General features: G+C 32.0%; 2 protein-coding genes across 6 annotated transcripts in view; one reads left to right on the top strand and one right to left on the bottom strand.

Annotated features, from left to right (window-relative positions):
- Positions 1 to 5,180, top strand: part of LOC127705940 (xylosyl- and glucuronyltransferase LARGE2s-like) — a 46,010-nt gene extending 40,830 nt beyond the window's left edge. The window contains exons 19-20 of one of the 2 annotated variants that reach the window (XR_007984121.1): positions 959 to 1,909; positions 2,039 to 5,180. Coding sequence is in view for 1 of the 2 variants with exons in the window: in XM_052210303.1 (XP_052066263.1) it covers positions 959 to 1,046 (88 nt within the window). In the remaining variant the exon portion in view is untranslated. Of the gene's footprint in view, positions 1 to 958 lie in introns of both variants that reach the window. The other variant, XM_052210303.1, reaches the window with a different exon arrangement.
- A 1,082-nt stretch (positions 5,181 to 6,262) lies between these two features.
- The window catches only part of LOC127705942 (uncharacterized), a 151,449-nt gene continuing 134,862 nt past the window's right edge, over positions 6,263 to 22,849 (bottom strand). Inside the window, exons 1-2 of one of the 4 annotated variants that reach the window (XM_052210309.1) lie at positions 14,100 to 14,149; positions 6,263 to 9,320 (exon numbers count right to left, since the gene is read on the bottom strand). In XM_052210309.1, the coding sequence (XP_052066269.1) occupies positions 7,359 to 9,302 (1,944 nt within the window). In that variant the 5' untranslated portion in view covers positions 9,303 to 9,320; positions 14,100 to 14,149 and the 3' untranslated portion in view covers positions 6,263 to 7,358. The other 3 variants (XM_052210308.1, XM_052210306.1, XM_052210307.1) reach the window with 3 other exon arrangements.

The following is a 22,849-nucleotide window of genomic DNA, read 5'->3' as shown; positions in this document are numbered from 1 at the left end:
AAAGTAAACGTGCGTTTACTTTCAAGTGCACGTAGAAATACACTTGTGAAATCTGTAGTAAATGCCTGTTTACTTTTAAGTGCACGTAAAAATAAACTTGTGAAATCTGAGGTAAATGCCAGTTTACTACTGACTAAACGGACACAGAGTAAACGCCTGTTTACTCGGGTAGACATTAGAAATTTCCATTTTGAACGCGTTAACGTAATTATAGTAAACGCGCGTTTACTAGTAAATGTGAAAATTGAAGTTAACTAACGAAATATGTGCACGCGGCGTTAACTTGCGTTTACTTTATATAATGCTTGGTCTGCACCCAACTGTACCATCATCATTGTTTTCATCTCTTTCCCCTCCACAAAAAGTACCTTTCAGGTTTAAAATGTCTGACAATCAAAATATACGTGATAAAACTGTGCAAAAAAGACAGTAAAGTTTAGCAAAAAATCGGAGATGTGTTTAAAAAAAAACAAAAAACTTCCCAATTTCAATAAAAATTATGCATTTTTCCCAAAAAAAAATGGTAGAGGTAGTTTTGAAAAAAAGACAACAATATCACTGATATGTCACTCTGTTTGTCTGTCTTGTCTCCTGTTTAAGTATTGACATAAGGTAGTTAAATATGAAGTTGTGGTCACATCAACTTTGACGTTAGTACTCATGTTCATTTTGATTTAAACTTTTCTGAACATAGAAATGTGATTGTACAAGTGAGGCATGGTGTCCTATGGACACAAATAAATCCTTGTTTAATTTACATTTCCAACATTTTGTTCAGAGCACCACTGATGAGGAGTATATTTTCAAATTTGCATATTGTACATCAAATGAGTATCTTGTAATTTTATATTGTTATAGTGTATTCATGTTATACCAGTATTTTGTAGTTTTTTTATAAACAAAAAAACATGTTAAATACATACACAATGATGCAACTTTGTTACATTTTTAATTGCAGATGTCTTAAATTGCTCAAAGCTGAATTTAAACGAGACCTTTCATTGAAACATGGATTGAAAGCTTTAAAATATTTGTCAAATGATTGATTTTACAAGAAACAGAAGCCAATGTGAAATGAAAAGTAACAAATGGAAGATGTGGGAGAATATATTGTTTCAGTTTTATTCATGTAGTCAGAAAGTAATTCACACTATATTGAGATGCAGCTTACAAAATGCATTTACAAACTATCAAGGGAGACCATACAAATACATAAATATAAAATAGTCTGTCTAATAACAAAGGAGAGAGAAAAAGAGATCTATTTAAGTTTGGAGAACTTCTGCTTACCACTGAGAAAATGAATTGCATATATTTTAAATGTGACATCTAAAAAGGCAGTGGTGAAAACTGAGTAGAAAAGTGTGACAAGGAGAAACAAATTGATACAAATCATATCCTATTGATTCATTGTATTGAAGTGATTGCAGCATTTGAGTAAGGTTGATTAAAGTCAGAGTTGTACATTTTTTAAACAGGTTGAATATGAAAGTGCAATAATGTATATGTGAAACAAATATCTGGTATATAGATAAAGAGAACTCTGTTTTGAATATGTAAATGTGTAATTTTAGCTGCAGTTTGGCAGGAAGGATCTGCATTTTAGTCATTTAACTTGGTTTAAGTGGTTTTGACTCTTTTTCTGTGTTTATTTATATTATATATGATATTACTAAGTGTTTTATATACATAGCTATAGGTATGTACAGGTGAATCTTAAAACTGTTCCTGTTTAGAGAAGAAATACATAATTGAGGTAGTATCTCATCAAATACTAACAAGTTGAAGGGAGCTTTACTAATAATGACTTTAATTTGATATACAGAAAATTATGTACATGATAATTTTCTTTTTTGCAAATAATCAATTCCTTTTTTCTTAAATTTAAAGATATTTAACCATTTGATATGTATTTAAACCAATATTACTCTTTTTAAATCAGTTTACTACTGAAGATTCTACTTCTGAGTAACCTCCCATTGGACATTGAGCAACCAACAAACAATCAATCTGAGTAACCTCAGTACCACCACCTGAGGGATTTGGGTTTCTGTGCCTGATATAATGACAAAAGAGCATGAAATGAAATTATTTATTACTAACGCTTGCAAAAAATTGTATACCTACCAATACATTTTTTGGTTGTAAAGGAGAAATTTTAAAAAGTATGCTTACTTTGTTCCAGATATGGACTTTTCGTACATTTTTATCTATAGAATTATACGGAAGAAGAAGTCTATCACTCATTGACTTTAAGCAGCACTTGAATCTATAAATTCATTTGTTAACTTTGATCTCGTCCATGCTCTGCCATTGTAATTTCACTAAACATAATAAATCTCAGGAATCATTTATTGAGTCTTCAGCCACTTCAACAATTTCACTCAACAAGTTCACTCATCATCACATTGATGATGTTATGTTTGGTAAATAATATTTCCAAAACTATGTGTACCCTATGAGTACATTTTTATTATATTTCTTTAAACATATTTGTCAAGAGTTTTTGATTGTGTAAGTTAGATGCACATGTCTGGGTATACTTCATTATGGACCATTGGACCAATCTTAAATTTACTTTGAAAAAAAGGTCTGACCCTGGTAAAAAATCTCCCGGATTCCATTTGTAATATACTACTTTCGGATCATTTATTCACAGATATCTTAAACATATGTTTTTGATGATTTTGTTAATGGCAACAACAATGGGTTTCTCATTGAAATAAACCCCCACATCTGCTTCATAGTAGTCATAGTGAATATTCAGTCAGGTGTTTTATTGACTTTTGAAAATTAATGATTGACCAAATAAAATTATAATCATCCAAACTGGAACACCATACAAACAAAATTGATTATAAATTGTTTTGAAAATACATTTTAAATGTTATCATAACCCTGCTTCAAATGAGTCTCGGTATTATGTCTGTACTTCGTTGACTCTGTCTCTAACACATTTTTCTCAGCAACTGCAAATCAGAGTTTCTTGATATTTGTTAAATTATTTTGTATTGGTAAGCTGTACTGTCATTGACGGTGTTTGGCATATGCATTACTTTTCACTCAAAACCAAGAGTATAAACTATTGAACAGTTGCGCTCACTTCATTTTGTTTAAACAGATCACATGATTTGACTGAAAAGTACACAGTGCTATAAAATATGTACACTGAGTTTATGATGAAAAAGGTTGTTTATAGTTCTGTGATATAATTTTATGTACAATTTGAGTGACTTTGTTATACACATTTTTATGTGCATGTATGACTGTGTTTTTGTTATCTGAAAGTTTGTATAACATGAACAATATGTGTTTTGCATTTAAAGAGATTTTTATACGTCAAAACAACACCTGATGAAAACTTTATATACAATAATTTAATCAGTTTTAATTTTGTTAATTGTTTATTTCTGTATCCCTATTTTCATATGAAATAATTTACAGATTCACTGTTTCCTTGAATGCTCAACAGTTAATTGTTGCCATGTAAAAATATTAATTTGGAAGAATTTGACAGAACAATTCCAAGTATGTACTTTAACATTTTACTTCATTTTCATAAATAATTTTGGAACAAGTTGAACCAGTCACAATTTTAATATGTAGAAAGTTTATCTTATCAATTTCTTTACAGATTTATCCTTTTAAAGGTTGTAAAACAATTGAAATGGAATTATATTAACTTTATTAAAAAAAAATCAGGTTATTTCTTAAGTTAACTTTCTTTAGTGCTTAGTTATTATCTATAGCTGTTTAACAAAAAAAAATATTGTGATTAACACTGAAATGTTCATGAGTTACAAAAATGGTTTCTCCTAAGATTTTTTTTTTTAGGAGAGGCTCTATAACTAGAATTATATTTATGGATACATTTATCAGTATTGAAATGATTCAAGCACTCATGAGCCTCTAGTGTTGTAACATAAGAAGAAGATTAGATTCTTTCTATACATGACAAGCATAGTAAACAAAAAGATTTACTGATGTTTATTTTATCATTTTGAAAAGAATTAAGAAACCTAAAAAAAGATGTTTTATTTATTAAAATACTTTGGTGAAAATTTGCAAATTAATCCTGCATTCAAATAAGTTAACTGGTAAAACAGTTTCTGTTTTCAACAGGATATTCAGTCACCTTGAGATTGAAATTAATTGTTCATTACCTTTTACCACAAATCATCTACAATGAGATTGTTGCTACATAAAAGTAAAGTATGAAGTATGCTTATTTCTTTTTGTAACACTTTTGAAAAATTTATATTGTTTACTTTTATGGGTTGTTACTAATAAAACAAACTTCTTGAGTTGCAAACCTTTTAACGTGACTACCTTTTATAGGATTTCACCATTAAAATGACTAGAAGAAACGTTTCAATTGTTTCAAATCATGCATCTGAAATCTTTTGGATTTTTAGATACATTAATTTTATCATCTGTCATTAAATGGTTATCATTACTTTTATCAATAAATGGTGCTATATTGAACACTTGTTATAGTTTTGTTTGGATCCAACTTTGCATTTTTCTTGTCCTGGGACTAAGCATGGTATGTACAGTATTGTAGATGATTTTAGAGGATGAAAATTATTCGTATGGGAAGTTCATACATTTTCACATTGTATTATAATTTTCATAATTTTGAGATATATTGACGAGCATGATGAGAACTATGAAATATTTCAAATTAAAGACTGCTAGTTTATTAGAAGTTTGAGGATCACAATTTTATATTTTCAATACTACAAAACACTTTTTTGAAATTTCAAATTACTTGCCAAAAGAGAGGTCTACTCATCCTTATTGAGCATTTCTGTTTTAAATGACATTTCATTAAATTTCCAGTGACACATGTATAAGTTATTGACACTAATGCTCTAGTATTTATTATTATAGTTATTTAATAACCTGCTGTTCTTGTTGTTATCTACTTTAGAGGAAAAGGATAACATATGGTAATTCCGTTTTTATTTGGGTATGAAAGATTGTATGAAATGCAATTAAAACCCTCTTGCCACTGTCTTGATAGTTAAATTTTCAAGGCTTCATCTCTATCTTTAAGAGCACATACACCTTAGTGCTGTGAAGTTAACATTCTTAAGATTCAACCCTTGTAATTTGTTATCATTACTACTATTACAAGAATGCTTTCGTGCAAATTTTTAAATAAAAGTTTTTGTATATTCGTTTTTGCCATGGCGCTGTCAGTTTGTTTTGGGACTAGAAATTTGAATACCCCTTTGATATCTTCTGCCTCTACTTTGGTACGACGAATTGGGTTATCACTGCAGTATATCAGTATTGTAACTTACTACAGAAAATGTTAAACCTAGTTTAGATGATTTATAGTAACTTTTATCCATTGGAGATTATTAATGGTGTAATAGAGTCAATTGCCGCGACACTTTCTACTGGACATTAGTGGTTAAGGATCTGTCACCTTCATGACTATTATTACCGTTGATAAATTTAGAAATTAATTGAAACTAAGCTTTCATCTCCCGCAGGCAAACTGTACCTCAAACTGTTTTGGCTTATATAAAAAAGAAGATGTGGTATGATTTCCAATGAGACAACTCTCCACAAGAGACCAAATGACACAGAAATTAACAACTATAGGTCACCGTACAGCCTTCAACAATGAGCAAAGCCCATACCGCACAGTCAGCTATAAAAGGCCCCGAAATGACAATGTAAAACAATTCAAACGAGAAAACTAACGGCCTAATTTATGTACAAAAAATGAACGAAAAACAAATATGTAACACATGAACAAACGACAACCACTGAATTACAGGTTCCTGACTTGGGACAGGCACATACATACAGAATGTGGCGGGGTTAAACATGTTAGCGGGATTCCAACCCTCCCCCTAACCTGGGACAGTGGTGTAACAGTACAACATAAGAACTAACTATAAAAATCAGTTGAAAGAGGCTTAACTCATCAGATGGATAAAAATACAAATACTACAAATACAAGTGGATGTGGCCGGGTACTTGTACATCCAAACATCAAAAAGACACTAAGTACAGATCTGAGAGTACTCGCAGTTACTGACAGCTAGTTCAAAGCCACTAACAACTAATAAAAAAAATCATGCATCTAAGACTAAATTATCAATCCGTATACATCCAACATCCAATGGATTTAGTGTAACGACGTCATAAACAGTCAGAGAAAAACATGACCTTGTGTAATGCCAAGATACAGGTATCGACAGATTGTAGATCCATGAATGTGTATATGTATATAACAATAATATTTAGTTTGCTTTTAATTTACTGATAACAAAATCAATATTAGTACCAATAAAAATAATATTTAATGATCTAATTACAGTGTTGAATTGGTAACCTTTTAGAATAAGTTTATTTAAAGGATCGATAGGTTTACCAGGATCGTTTCTAAATTTCCGGGCACGATAAACAATATTGCCGTAAAAATGAGGATGTGCAATCCCGTTTGAAATAAGTTTTCTACAGGTACAACCTGGGAACATATATCTAGATATATAGTCAATATATATGTTCCTGGTACAACCAAACTTCAAAACCAAATCATTATATCTGTGGAAGAATTTAGTAAAGGTTTTAAGTAATTTGTGGTAACGAAATCCCTGGCTTAATAATTTACCAGTAATACATAAATTACGTTCGTTAAAATCAAAAACGTCACAACAGACACGGGCATAGCGAACGAGTTGTGAAATATAAACACCGTAAGATGGTGCCAAAGGAACATCACCATCCAAAAGGGGAAAATTAACAATAGGGAACGAAAAATCTTTGCTTGTCTTTTTATGTGCTTTTAGTAATAAATTTCCTCAAGTAGTTATACGCCCTGACTTTACAATGTTTGGCGTTGGGCATTCCTGATGATGGTTATATCCAGAAAAGCACATCAGATGCATTAAATGTTTAAAATGTTTATTTATTTTCATTCAATAGTTTACTGATTTTATTTAGATAACATTACCAAAAGGGATGCATTTAAAAAAAATTATTTTCTTTGTCATCATCTAGAGTGTTTAACATATTTTATTCATAAACTAAAAGACCATGTTTTATAAAAAATTGTGAAAAAAATAAACTTAAATGAAAAGGTTTATATGAAGTAAAATACCAAAAATACCGAACCCTAAGAAAAATTCAAAACGGAAAGTCCCTTATCAAATGACAAAACACCAAAAGCTCAAACACATCAAACGAAAGGAAAACAACTGTCATATTCCTGACTTGGTACAGGAATTTCTGAAGCGTTTCTTTGATTTCACTACACCCTTTCATAAATGTAAACAATTCTATAGTACAAAGTTTCACAATGCTTCTCGATCTTCAGTTTATTCTTTTGTTTCGGATCAAGACAAATGGTGGATACCATTCAATTTAATAAGTCGGTTTTGTGCATGCTTAGAAAATTCTAACATTTGTAAGTCGTTGCTGAGTTTGTGTGCTGATGTTGCATACTGCAGTGCTAATTGTGGCATTTTAATTCTAAAATAATAATCACACTTTGCTAAATCTGCATGCATTTTCAACATTTTAGGCATATCTTTTATGTACTCTTCCAATAATTTCAGATACTTTTCTGCTGTTTTGATACCACCACTTGAAGGGTGTAGTATATCCATCATTCGTCCGTTATCACCACATTGAAGAAGCAAAATGACCAAACGACATAATGCATATCCGAAGCCAAAAGGACCGTCTTTTCCAACATCTCTCTGGAAATGACATATCGATTTCTTAAAACTGTTTTTGGCTTTGCTGTGTAACAGTTTACATGCCCTAGCTGAATTTCTCTGTTGAAAATTGATGCATCCAATTTGAATTGCAGAATATCTAGCATCATTTAGATACAACCAGCCAGCTGCATGGCCAGTGCAGCTTAAAGGATCTGATTCTACAATCATTTTAGCATCATCAATTGTTGTTTGGAATTTTTCAAACTGTCTCTTACTTAAAAACATTCTAGATTTGGCAGATAACAATTCTGTTGTAAAGTACTTAGGATTAGAAGTCTTTGGTACGATTTCGAGTGCGTTAGTTATCAGTTTCTTTGCCTTATCAGAATCTGCTCTAAAAAGCTCTCTACTAGCTTGTAAATACATGATCAAACAGTTAAGATCATAGTCGTCGGTATATTTATGCTTTAACCCATCGCAATAACACTGAAAAATATCAAATTTGCCCTCGTTAATTAATGTACTTAAATAGTTGAAAGCCACAAGTAAATGTTGGTGTTGTTCTAAAGGGGGCCGTATTGACAGATCTTTAAAAATGAATAGTTTTCTCGATTTTGAATTCCCCATGTAAGTCGACTGAAAACACGATCTTATATCTGTCTTAATACTAGATGTAGAATCTGTGTCTGAAAATGGTACAGGTGAAAGCGATGAAGACTTTTTGGACGGTCTCCGTCTGTTTCGTGAATGCCTTGGTCGGAAAGTTTGCACAGTCGAAAGTTTAGGATGATTTGACACTAACTGACGGCAATTTCTTTTATCTAATACTGAAGTCTTGAAGGACGTTATATCATCCGCCATGTAACATTTGCAGTCATCAGATGATATTTGCCCTACACATATTTTGCAAGGAAGATCGTTCATATATTTTTGATGACGATCATGAATACATGTATGCTTGGAACTCTCTGCACATTCTAAAAGCAATTTATTGGTTTGGAATTTACCTTCTTCTACTGTTTGGTTAATGATTGTTTTAATGAAATCATATTTTGAGTTGAAGGCTTCATTCAACACGGGAAGGACAATATCTTGATGGCATAGCGAAAGCAGGTATAATAGTTTAGAACATCTAGACCTTCTTGTTCTACATTCCCGGACAGTTTCGTACTCGTCTTCAGAGATAACTCGCTCCTTATACAGAATATCTAAAATATCATTTGGTTCAACATTTTCCAAAATCAGGGTTCTAATCCCATGCATAGGTACTGAACTAGTTGTATTGGATGAGTTCTGAATTTCATGGACATTTCTTTTCTTCGGAAATATTTTAGTATACCTGCATTGACCAGAGGAAATTTTCTCATTCAGAAACTTATACTTTCCTAGGTTAAGAGCTCGTGTAAAAGAGCTATAAGCTTTTGGACCACGTCGTGTAATTGTATCGATCAGTAATCTTGACCGTTCTTTCCTCGTTTTACCACTAAAAATTAGTTCACAATCCGTATTCGTCAGTATTTCATCTTCATGAAGGTAGTCTAAAATATCGCCAGCTTCAAGATTGTTGATTATGTCAGCTCTGTATATTCTCAAACGCTCCCTATCTTGTTTTTCCATTCCCGTTTACATATATACCTACAGAAGTGAGACATTTACAGTTAGTACCTTTCATATATTTTTCGCATAGTTTAAATGATACGAATGGAAATTGTATCATAATGAAAATAAAGTCCAAAAAACTGCATGAACTTATGAAAATGGAGCAGTTTTGACATTTTTCATATTTCTATTTTTCTGTATTTAAGTGTCAGAAATATATTTATTTGAATTTGACGAACTATGAATACCTTATACAGAAATTGGATTAGATATAACACACTACATAGAAAACTAAATATTGAACAGATCGATTAACGGTGTAAAGCACGAGCATACACCAGAGGTAAAACAGATATTTTAGTAGCTCCTGTTTCACGAGTGACTCTCGTCGTGTTGCTCAATGCGGAAAAATATTCGGTAATAAGTATTTTAAGATGCTACATAAAAAAGACCGGGAATATGGCTACGACCAGAGGAACATACCTGTCGTATTCAGTGATACATATATTTCATAAGATTAACCAAATGTTGATGGGCCCTTAAAACTTTCGAACAGATGACTTCATGTTACGATCACTAAAAATTATTTTTAAAGATTAAAAACAATTTGTGAATTCGAATTCGAAGACCTTACAACTGAACATACCTACTGTAAACAATTTAACGGTAATGTAGATAATTCAAATTAAATATATCCATGGTCATCTAGAACAGGACAGTAAACCAAATCATAAAGTTGTCCGTAAATAAGAAGCAACATTAATTGTATACCGGTGTTCAAATCTCGTTGATATTCTGAATATACACATTAAGTAAAGCAAATGAGTGAAATGCGTAAAATCAAAACGAAGCGAGACAAGGTGCGTCGATAGGTTAACTTATCACAAATCATTCAAATCTAGACTCAGCCAAACTGTCACGATAGCAAAGAGGACACACTCGGTAAATTTACTGATCAGATGACTTTTTAAGATCTAAGACTTCGAATAGATGTGAGTTGAGACACAGACAAATCGCATAAAGCCAATTCGTGATGATGACCATGCTATTTGTGTATATTTCAATCGATCTTCCTGATAACCATGCTGGAGGAGATTTTGCATTATGAGCACATCCGTGATGATGGAGTTCGTATAATATGAACATGTACGCACGTAAGGTATCGATTGAGATATTTAAACGAAATAAAATTGGACAGCAGTTATGTTACAACTGAGAAATGGAAAGTTGACATTTTGGGAAAATGCAATTGTACCGTTAAGTTCTGCTTCATATGACTACAACAAGTCGACCAATGGGATACATAATTACCACCCTTTGTAATAACTACTTTTGAAGAATTGATTTCAATTAACTTTTAAAATCACCAATTTATCGATATCTTCTTTGAGCGCAGGATTCCTCTAGCAATGCAATCACGATACAAAACGTAAGCTGACGTATCAACTTGGAGATACATTCTTCATTTGCGTGTGTTGCTGGGTTTATATACGTAAAAGCGAAAGTTCGCAATTACACACTGAATATCTTATTATTTATTCTAACCATTCTTTGAATCAAATCAATATAGCAATATACAAGCACAACCCCTTTTTTTTATTCTTATATACAAGTACAACCCATTTTAAAATTACATTTTTCATTAGTTTGTCGTACCACTTCACTTATTTTCCCTGAGTTTAATGTACAAAAAGTAATGATGACAGTATTATAAATAAGGACGTAAACGTTTATCTGTCTGTTTTATGAATGACACCTGCAAAGTACAAAGATGTCTTGTACACACGTGGAAGAAAACATGTAGAAATCCGTTAGAATAAAGTGTTACAGTATCCTGCTTTTAGTTTAACTTGATTTGTCTCTTTCCTTTTTCTAATCGTTTTACGAGATTTGAATATCGATCTACAACTGTCACCTTAATTTGATATTTCACCTTTAGGTCAGGGTCAATTACTTTTTTCCCCCAACATTTGACACAACTCTCGCAATTAGACTATATGCTTCAATGAGACTTATCGTGGTTTATCTACTCATGACGTCTTATATAAAAATAAGGAGATGTGGTATGATTGGCAAGGAGACAACTATCCACCAGTACCAATCATACCACATCTCCTTATTTTTATATAAGACGTCATGAGTATACCAAATGATGGTAGATAAACCAAGATAAGTCTCATTGAAGCATATAGTCTAATTGCGAGAGTTGTGTCAAATGTTGGAAAAATAAAGTTTCGAAAATATTTTGGTATACCAACACCATAATGGAACTGAACACCATCAACATAGTTATTGCGATCCTAAGTGAAATTATGTTAGGTCTTTCGATTATGAATAAACGTTCCCAATCTGTGAACGTGTAAACTACCAACTACGACAATTATCATCGTAAAATTAAATTCTGTCTAAATAAACTATAGAATTTAAAATATCCGGCGCTTCAGCAGACTCAAAATCACTCACTAGACACAATATCAAGCAGACAGGTGCAAATTACTGCAAATAATGGCTATATGAATATCCGATGTCACATAACATATTGATGTTATATAATTGTCCACAGAATACGGTCCTATTCTTCTCGAAACAACAATGTAAACGTACTATTTAAACACAAATTACACAGATTGTAATAATAAATATAATTTTAGTTCCAAATTTTTCCTGCCACTTTCTACATGTATCTGCACTGAAGCGCCTTCTGAGATCAGATTACATGATCAGGGGAAGGATCTAAGTATTAGCATTTCTCCAATATAAAGTCAAAGAGTTATTCCGCTTTCTATAGTATCGCCAAGTTTGCCAAAAAATCATTTTTAATAAAAATTAGCATTGAGCGCAGGATTCCTCTAGCAATGCAATCACGATACAAAACGTAAGCTGACGTATCAACTTGGAAATACATTCTCCATTTGCGTGTGTTGCTGGGTTTTTATACATAAAAGCGAAAGTTCGCAATTACACACTGAATATCTTATTATTTATTCCAACCTTTCTTTGAATCAAATCAATATAGCAATATACAAGCACAACCCCTTTTTTTTATTCTTATATACAAGTACAACCCATTTTAATGTCAAATAAAATAAAGTAGTAAAATTACATTTTTCATTAGTTTGTCGTACCACTTCACTTATTTTCCCTGAGTTTAATGTACAAAAAGTAATGATAGCAGTATTATAAATAAGGACGTACACGTTTATCTGTCTGTTTTATGAATGACACCTGCAAAGTACAAAGATGTCTTGTACACACGTGGAAGAAAACATGTAGAAATCCGTTAGAATAAAGTGTTACAGTATCCTGCTTTTAGTTTAACTTGATTTGTCTCTTTCCTTTTTCTAATCGTTTTACGAGATTTGAATATCGATCTACAACTGTCACCTCAATTTGATATTTCACCTTTAGGTCAGGGTCAATTACTTTTTTCCCCCAACATTTGACACAACTCTCGCAATTAGACTATATGCTTCAATGATACTTATCGTGGTTTATCTACCATCATTTTGGTATACTCATGACGTCTTATATAAAAATAAGGAGATGTGGTATGATTGGCAAGGAGACAACTATCTACCAGATTTCCTATGAAGTGGATATAAACAATTATAGGCGATTGTACGGCTTCAACAATATGAAGAACCCATACCGTATAGTCGGCTATGAAAGGCCCCGTCATGTAAAATGTGAAACAATGTAAACGGTCTAATTTATAACAAAATAATTTATGAAAAACAAATATGGCAGGCATGAACCAACGAAAACCCCCGAACCACAAGCTCCTCATTGTATTAACATATGAACGTCTGTACATTTTGTAATCCATCAGTCATGATAATCCGTTGTGCATTTCAAGGTTTGATTTTAAAAATATACAGCATACGTTGTAGTTATGAAGATTAAATTTGGCCGGAAAATTTGTGATCTAAGTCTATACAAAAAAAGAGATGATTTTTTAATGAAACACCTATCCAAATAACGTGGATGTAAGAAATTTTAGGTCACCATACGACCTTTAATAATGAGCAAAGCGCATGTCGTATATTCAGTTGCAAGTATAATAGGCACTGGACAAGAAAACCGCGACCCTTGGTTTATGAATTTTTTTTTAACAAAAACAAATATCACAGACCTACCAACAATAACCACTGAATTAACTTCTAACTAAGGATGATTGCCAATGAGACAACTATCCACCAGAGTCCAAATAACGACGCGGATGTATGTACATTACAATAATATAGCAAATAAACCGACAGAGTTATTGATCAAAACTATCCTTTCCCAACTGTAAAATCAATGTTCATAATAAAATCAAATTTGTCGGTAAAATTCTATCTAAACAAGAAGATATTAGTAATAAACATACTGTTACATAAACAAAAAAGTAGAAAATATAACAGAAACATAACATTGAATAAAAGTAGAACAACGAAATGAATGATTGTGAATCAACATTTATTTTAACTTTCGATTATCGTTTTCAACAGCGGATGACATTCATTTTCAGAAGTGGGAAAAAAAATGACAAAATATTTAATAATAAGAAAATATAAGATAAATTTATACTTACACTTGTTCATTAAATGGCCAGTAAACTGAGTGAATTGCATTGTTTCATTGTAAAATTACCCAACTATTCTAAATTTAGAAAAATATCAATGGGAAGGAAATTCGTGAAAATTTGAAAGATATTACAAACTTACAAAGATATAGCTACACGATTTCATCATGCTTTCTTTCTTATGTAATTGAACTCAATTAGTAATAGCTGTTCTTAAAGTAAAATATGCGCCCAAATAAAATTCGTATTACCCTCACTTGATAATTAAGTGCGTCATCATGTGATAACATTACCAGGATTACGTAAGCGTATGTCACATGTTTAAAAATATCATATCAAACAACAAGAATTACAATAACTTAATATATTGTTTGGGTTGTGATTTTACCTTTCGCGTAGATTATCACTATTTATCCATAATGTAAAATTGATAAATATAAACCAAATGGAAGTATGCAATATACATTTAATACGAATTAACACCACGAACAGAAACACTGAGGGACTTATCATTTTTTACTTTGGAAAGGTTGGAAAGGGGGGTGGGGGATGGTCCATAATATTTCACTATTTCTATTTTATCCCCCCTTAAAAATGTTTAAAAAAAAATTGTTTCCCCCCCTCTATTAAACATGCCAAAATTTTAACATGCAAAACACACAACTTTGACACACATGATATGTAGGATATACTTGATGATTCAAAAGTTCACAAATGTTTCATTAGAGATAAAATTGATCCCCCCACTTTCAATTTATAAAAAAAATTGAACCCCCCTTTTCCACTTACAGAAACAAACTTGACCCCCCTACATTTTGACCAGCCCCCCTCCCAAGTAAAAAATGGTAAGTCCCTAATTTCCATATCATATACAGTTATTGGACGATCATTTGAAATTCGTGGGGGAGAGGGAAGGGGTAGGAGGATTCTTTTGCGGATTAAATATTCACTTTCATCTGTTGCTACGACAATTACTTCCTGCATTTTGTGTTGCAAAATATTCATTTTCATCATGTCTTGAGCAAGACTATTTATTTTCAGGTCTCACCAGAATAGAATTACCATGCCCCAACCCGACAGAAAATCAAATAATCGTATCCTAACGGGGAGAAAACTTTGATGCTCAATATATACAAGCAATGAAGATATCTTTGTTTTGACATGCAAGAAGCAGCCGTCATAGAATTGATTTGATATGAACCTTGATTTGTATAAACCTTATCTGCTTATGGCCAAAACATAAAAATTTATACTACAAATATTGGCAATTATTTCATTAATGATCCCTTTTCCCATATTCTTTATTATCAGTTCATCAAGATTTTTTGTCGTATACATATATTTGTCTTGTCAAGTTATGTAACACATATCTGGATCTGCATTATGGTGTAATACAAAAAGACATGATCATATTGTTTCTGTATTTTACAAGGAGATTAGAGAGCAAATAATGGCAGTATTTTCCCACTGTTATGGTGTGTAGTTAGATGATATTAACCAGCGTACAATACCTATATATTAAAACCGGTACTAATGCCGGCTTGAACTTGCAGAAAGCTCTTGTTCCATGTTTAAAGTCAGAATTTAACTGGGAGTTAAAAAAATAGCAGTTTAAGCGGTCTTTCTTTTCTTTATTTGTTGTTAAATCCATGTAGGTATTTTGTGTTTTAAGATGATACATTATATCCCTTCTTTTGGATAATATATAAACAGAATGTTATGTAGATGAAAGACTAACATTTCATACTGTAATATGTAAAATACAGCAATGCACTGGTTGAGGTCAATGATGCAAAATTTAAATCTGAGTTCTGTTTTTATTTTGAACATCCATTTTACTTTGTAGGTTTAACGAGGCTGCTTCCGTATACGATATATGTATGCTGCCATCGTTTTCGGTTGATGACATGCCGTTCACTGGTTCAATGTCAGACTCAGATTGTGAATCAGACCAACAAGAATCCTCGTCTTCGTTTAATTATGGTTTGTTCTTAATACCAGTTCTTGTATAAGTTGTAGAGTCTTTTCTGTTGGACCTTTCAGCAGTTGATGCTTCATCACTTTGTCTATTATTAGCTCTAAAAGAAAATCATTAAAAGAATAATTATAACATTGATATCTAGATAAAAATGAATTATAGAAAATTTGATAAACACGACGATAAAGTCGAATGAAATACTCGGTAATAGAAAATACGTACACATAAAAAACATTGAACTTATTGTTTTCATAACAATAACAATATACTTCAACGAGGGATAATAAAGTTTTTCCATTGTACCAAACAAAAAGCATCCTGATGCATTGATTTGGATGAATATTTTATTGTCTATGTATATTCAATTAACATATGTACCGAAGTCAACCTAAGCCCCATGGATGACCATATCGATGTGTTGAGCCGTGACGCTCATAATCTACAGACTCTAAAGAGCCTGTGTTGCTCACTCAGGTCTATTTGCATCTTCATCAATGGATGACATTGTAGGTATAAAACCACTAATTTATAGCCCCATTGCTTTCTATGTTAAATTCTGCAATTTCAAGCATAAATGGCTACTTTATCTGAAGTTCAAATAAAGTGGCAGTTATTTCATGTCAAAACTGTACCTTATGCTGACTTGTGCTGAAAAAATCAACATACCTTTAATTGCATATTAGAGCGTACTGGTTCCCGGAAGTTTGATAGTACAAAAACAGGAACTTCTGATCTGAACAACAGGCCAAATGAGCCCTCCTATTTAAATTTCCTATACTTCTTTATTATTCAAATAAAACTTTCAACAAGGGTTCTACAGTGACCCCAAGTCCCCAAGCTTTCATTTGATACTAAAACTACCCAAATATTCCCACTATTGACAAAGATACAGCTATGCGTAGGAACTATTTTGTTTAAAATATGTACTATTGTCTTGTATGTTCTTTCCGACCGGGCCTGAATTAGTGGTTCTATACCTATAACAGCACCAAACTTGTTATATTGACTTCTGCTTGACTTAATTTCCTTCTATGATCTATTTCTAGCATAGAAAAACACATAAAAGTTTTGTCAAAACACTATATCACTGAATTCAAGCTCAAATTGGGCTGGTAGTAACATATGCGTTAAACAAAGAAAACTACATATAGATACTAATAGTGACAGATATGACACTTTTTCAATTTTTACCAGTTCTGATTTGTTAATATCTACTCAAGTAACAGTGTTCTTACCTATATGTCTTATTTTTATCAGAGATTCTTCCTTGAATACAAATACAGTGGTCTGAACATAAAATATAATTGATAATTTTGTCCCCCCTTTTTTCTACATGTTGGAAAAGGAGAGTGATTAGGTAAAAAAAACATACTTTTATGTATAAACATGGATCAACAAAGCAATTTATGTATATCCAAGCTAGACAACTTGCTAAAATGATTATAAAATGCATTTCAAGTGAGATTTTGGAATTCCTATATAAGTATACACCAATTTTCCTTGAAATAAATAATTCACCAAGAAACACAATAAAACATGAACACTCACTAGATAATTTGACCAAAAACAATATTTATACTATAAACTAGTCATAATATACAAGTTTCATTGGTTTCAGTGTTAGATAATCCAAAAATTTAAATTTCAGGTAAAATCTTAACTGTGTGCATGCTAAATGACCAAAAAAGGCTAAAATACCTTATTGTAGCAATTTGAGGTCTGTAATTTGACACTAACATAATTGTTACATAAAAAAAAATAATGTAACATGATTTCTGACAACAAATGTGACCAATTTTCACTGTAAAGGGTATGATTTCTACAAATAGAATTTCACATGCCTGTCAGTAATAGGTATAAAACCACTAATTTATAGCCCCATTGCTTTCTATGTTAAATTCTGCAATTTCAAGCATAAATGGCTACTTTATCTTAAGTTCGAATAAAGTGGCAGTTATTTCATGTCAAAACTGTACCTTATGCTGACTTGTGCTGAAAAAATCAACATACCTTTAATTGCATATTAGAGCGTACTGGTTCCCGGAAGTTTGATAGTACAAAAACAGGAACTTCTGATCTGAACAACAGGCCAATTGAGCCCTCCTATTAAAACTACCCAAATATTCCCACTATTGACAAAGATACAGCTATGCGTAGGAACTATTTTGTTTAAAATATGTACTATTTTCTTGTATGTTCTTCCCGACCGGGCCTGAATTAGTGGTTCTATACCTGTAGACTAGAATATTATTCATGAACAAAAGCTCCTTGAACTTGTATTGATATTTTTACTGTTTACTGTTTCTCTCTATCTTCTATAGTCTTGACCAAAACACTAAAGGGTAAACCGTCATTTAAGGGCAATAATTCCTTTAAGAAGACAAATTCATCTACATGTATATTGATCTATTTGCAGATCTTGTCTTGTTGGTAATTTTTCATAAAATTTCTATCAATCTATTAAAGGTTTCAAGATAAAAGGCAAAATGCAAAACATAGTAAAAAATGTCATTTAAGGGCACTAAACCATTTAAAGAGTTGTACACCAATTTCAGCAATATCAACTTCATAGTAGATCTTGCCTTGTGGACCATTTTTGCTCCCTTTAATTTTTTGTATATATTATTAAAATATTTTTTTTCTCAAAATAATCAGCAAAAAAAAAAAAATGGTAAAATCTTCGTTTCATAGCAACAACTCCTTTAATGAATCTACTGACGTTTTCCATAATTAGACTTATTTATAGATCTTGTCTTACTGTTTGATTTTGCTCTTTTCAAATTTCTATTTATGTATTATAGTTTTAAAGATTATAGGCAAAAATGCAAAAAATGATAAAACTCGTCATTTAAGGACAATAACTCCTAAACAAATGATAAGGAGTAGGCTAATGATTTAGGCTAATAAACTAATTTGTTGATCTTGTCTTGTTGATCATTTTTACTATAACAAGTTTATGTCTATCTGTTATCATTTTCAAGATAAAAGACAAAAATTGGTAAAGTTTTCATTTAAGGGCAATAATTCTTACAGTAAATGTAAATAGATAGACTAAATAATTCAAAATTAGGTGACTATGTTGAACGCATCTATCCGATCGATAAAGGATACAACAGATACAGTTAAGTCTGCCTCATATCTTGACTTACATCTGGAAATTGACAATGAGGGTCGGTTGAAAACAAAACTTTACGAAAAAAAGAGATGATTTCAGCTTCACAATTGTGAATTTTTCATTTCTATGTAGCAACATTCCAGCAGCGCCTGCATACGGATTATATATCTCCCAGTTGATACGATATTCTACGGCTTGTATTTCTAATCATGATTTCCTTGATAGAGGGTTGCTACTCTCAAGGAAGCTATTAAACCAACAGTTCCAAGGGGTGAAGTTGAAATCATCTCTACGTAAATTTTACGAACGCCATCACGAGTTGCTTGACCGTTATGGAATATCCGTTTCACAGATGATAGTGGATATGTTCCAAATGTCGTAACTTCAATCCCGTCCCATTTTCCTCAAATGTGACGTACCAAATTACCGGGTTTGTACCAATATGAGCAACACGACGAGTGCCACATGTAGAGCAGTATCTGTTTACCCTTCTGGACCACCTGAGATCACCCCCAGTTTTTGGTGGGGTTCGTGTTGCTTAGTCTTTAGTTTTCTATGTTGTGTTTTGGTTTACTATTGTTTGTCTGTTTGTCCTTTTCTTTTTTAGCCATGGAGTTGTCAGTTTATTTTCGACTTACGAGCTTTAGTGTCCCTTTGGTATCTTTCGCCTGTCTATTCTAAACATTTTTGTCCTATCATATTTTCTCGATCTATAGTGGTTTACAAGATAATAGACCTTACTTGCAACTCACCCCTATGTTCTATTTTAGCCATGTTGGTCATGTTGGTTGGCAGGCGGGGTCATTGGACACATATTTAAAACTAGATACCCAATTGATGAATGTGAACAAGTTTGCTTAAATTTGGCACAATGATTTGAGAGGAAATGATCTTTGTAAAAGTCAACGGACAATGACAGACGACGGATGCCAAGTGATGGCTAAAGCTCACAACGTCCCTATGGGCCAAGAAAGCCCACAAACCAAAACAGGCAAACAAAACATCTTGGATAGATTATATTTTGGTATGTCTTCAGTACTTTTCGGCAAAAATGATCGTAACATATGACAATTGATGTAGGAGATTCTATAGTGGACGACAAAGACATAGTAAGCCTTAAGACACGATATTCTTCTCAATCATAGGTAAATTTTAAACAATAGTTATTAATTTGAGAAAAGTGTTAAAAACACAATTATAGAAAAACCAGAAAAAAAATCGTCAGTCAATACCGTAACATAATATTTTTGCATTTGAAGATTGAACGATCATATAACCTTTTACGATCTTTTACGTTTTACTATACATTATAGCACACAATGTTTACATTGCAAATTACTGTATAGAAATAAGAAGATGTCGAATGATTGCCATGTATAGTCTATTCACGAAAAGATATTTTTGGCAACTAATATAGTTTCATCAAAAGAGGATTTTGTAATTACGGTCCTAGTTGCTAAGCTCGGACTATCATTATTGTTGCAAATTTCTTTTTTTATTGGTACACGGTTTAGTTTATTATTTTAAGGGTATAACGATAACGGCATTTTGAACTTAGTATCGACGATTCAGTCATCGGTGAAGTCTTGTTGCAATTCCTTCTAATTTTGGGTCCTCAATGCACATAAACTTCGTTCTTTATTTGGACGTTTTAACTTTTTTGATTCGAGCGTTACTGATGAGACTTTTGTAGATGAAACGCGCATCTGGCGAACACAATTTTAAGCCGGTATCTATGATGAGTGTATTCTATTCATATATAATCGAATTAAACTACAATTGATTTTTTTTGCTTGACACAATTATAGCAAAAATTGCCCCAAAAAAGTCTGGTTTGGATAATAAAACACTGAGTGACTCTATAAATAACCTTTAACCTATCTAAATAAGCTAAGATTTATAAGTATAAATATGAGAATAGAATATACACCCACAGAATCATCTGAAAGTTAATTCCTTAAGATGAAACATCGATCACTCTATGTTCATGCTATGGAAGATTTCTGTCGCTGTCTTATTGTTCCGTACCCGTATCTCACTTCTTTTTCTTAATATTTTCTAGTGATCGGAGGAATTAAAGCAAGTCAGTGATAAAGCTCAGAAAGGCTAATAACAATACAAAAATAAAATAAACGTTTCCTGAAGTAATAAAACAAACCAACTTGATATGTCAGGCTTTTAACAATGTCAACCATATACCTTAACAGATGCAACGATCTTTAAAGCTGAATGTTACAGAGATGTATTTTATGTGCATTAGATATTAGTAGGAGTGTGGTGCTGTTATGATAGTCATACAATGTGGACACTTGTCTATGGTCTCTACATTTATCTTGGTTATTTTGTCACTCGGTTGCTGTCTCATTGACGTGTACCCAGCAACTCATTTTATTCATATAACCGTATGATAAAATCTTAACACCTGACATTTTTATTAAATTTTTGTTTCATATGAGTATTGAATAGTTTTAGTCAACATTAGTCTACCGATATTCAAATCTAACACATCGATTTCGAAGATACCAATGAAGGTAACAAAAACCAAAAGTGAGGGGATCGTATCAACTTCAAAAGGTGCGAGACAGGAAGCTTCGACAGTTTAAGCGCCTCCCATGCATGGATCATCCTCTATATCTTAGTAACAATGTCACAATCGGGAAAAGGAAACAATCGATACATTTGCAAATCAGACGAATATTCTGGTGTCTAAAGATTTAAGACAGCGAAACCATGTCGATAGTGAGTCTAGACATATCGTGTCAGTCAACGAAGTCGTGATTTTGACCGTAAAAGTAATGTAGTGTAAATTTAAGTCGTTCTTCCTCATATCTAAATTTTAATGTAATGAACACACCCTGATAATAAAGTACGTATAGTGTAAACATGAACACGAGCGTAACGTATTAATTGATGAGAAGAGAGGGTATGTTACTACTGAAAAATAGGAAGTTGACATTTGGAAAGTTGAATTCATCACATTTTTCAAAGTACTGTTGTAGAAGATAAAAATAAAGAATCATTAGATAATACAAAATTTAGAATAATGTAGACGAAATAAGTTTAGACTTTACCAAATTGACAATTCATATATACCTGACTACATTCACAATACTATAATATGTTTACCTCACAAGTGACAATATGCTGTCTTTCAATGTAGGTCTAGTGAAAATTTCAACATCTTTCTTCAAATACATGTAGATAATAAATATAATCATAATAAAGAATGCAACTACACCCCACAATTGGAACTGTTCCCGTCTGAAATATAAAAAAAATATATGTTTTGATTATACAGCACATAAAAAGTAACAAAAAATGTACAAACTTTCCAGTAATCAAAAATATAAATGACTTATCAATATCTATCACGTCACGGCAAACTAGTTCGCATCGAACCAACTTAGCTGTCAACGAAAGGAAAATTAATAACAGAAATAAAATATCGACCTGTTTACATTAACATTTTATTTGAGAAATTCTATGACAAATTCTAATATCAAGGTCTTGAATCAATAAACGTTGGGTTTGATAACAGGATGTAAAGTGTATACATTCAATACGTATATTTATAAACTCTGGATAGTTTACGGGGTATGTGTTGTCTAAACATTTGAAGGTATCGCTTAAAAATGTATCAAGAAGTATAAGCTAGATCATTATGACAGTTAATCATAAATTGCGATTTGCAACTACAGTATTCAGGCAAATCAAAAATAAGAGTGGCACAGCGAGTACCCATCGGAATACCAATCTCTTACCGATATAATGATTAAAAACGCTTTTATGATTTCTTTGCAAGTCTAGTTAGTGTATTTTTGTAAGTTTTAATACAGTAAAATGCATAGTAACGACTTAATCAAACTTTTAAAACTTTTGGTCCTCAATGCTTTTCAACTTTGTACTTG

This window comes from Mytilus californianus, unplaced genomic scaffold, assembly GCF_021869535.1.
Source record: "Mytilus californianus isolate M0D057914Y unplaced genomic scaffold, xbMytCali1.0.p SCAF_6, whole genome shotgun sequence".
Lineage (NCBI taxonomy): Eukaryota > Metazoa > Mollusca > Bivalvia > Mytilida > Mytilidae > Mytilus > Mytilus californianus.
Note: the sequence above shows the minus strand (reverse complement) of the source record. Positions and strands in the feature narration are given on the sequence as shown.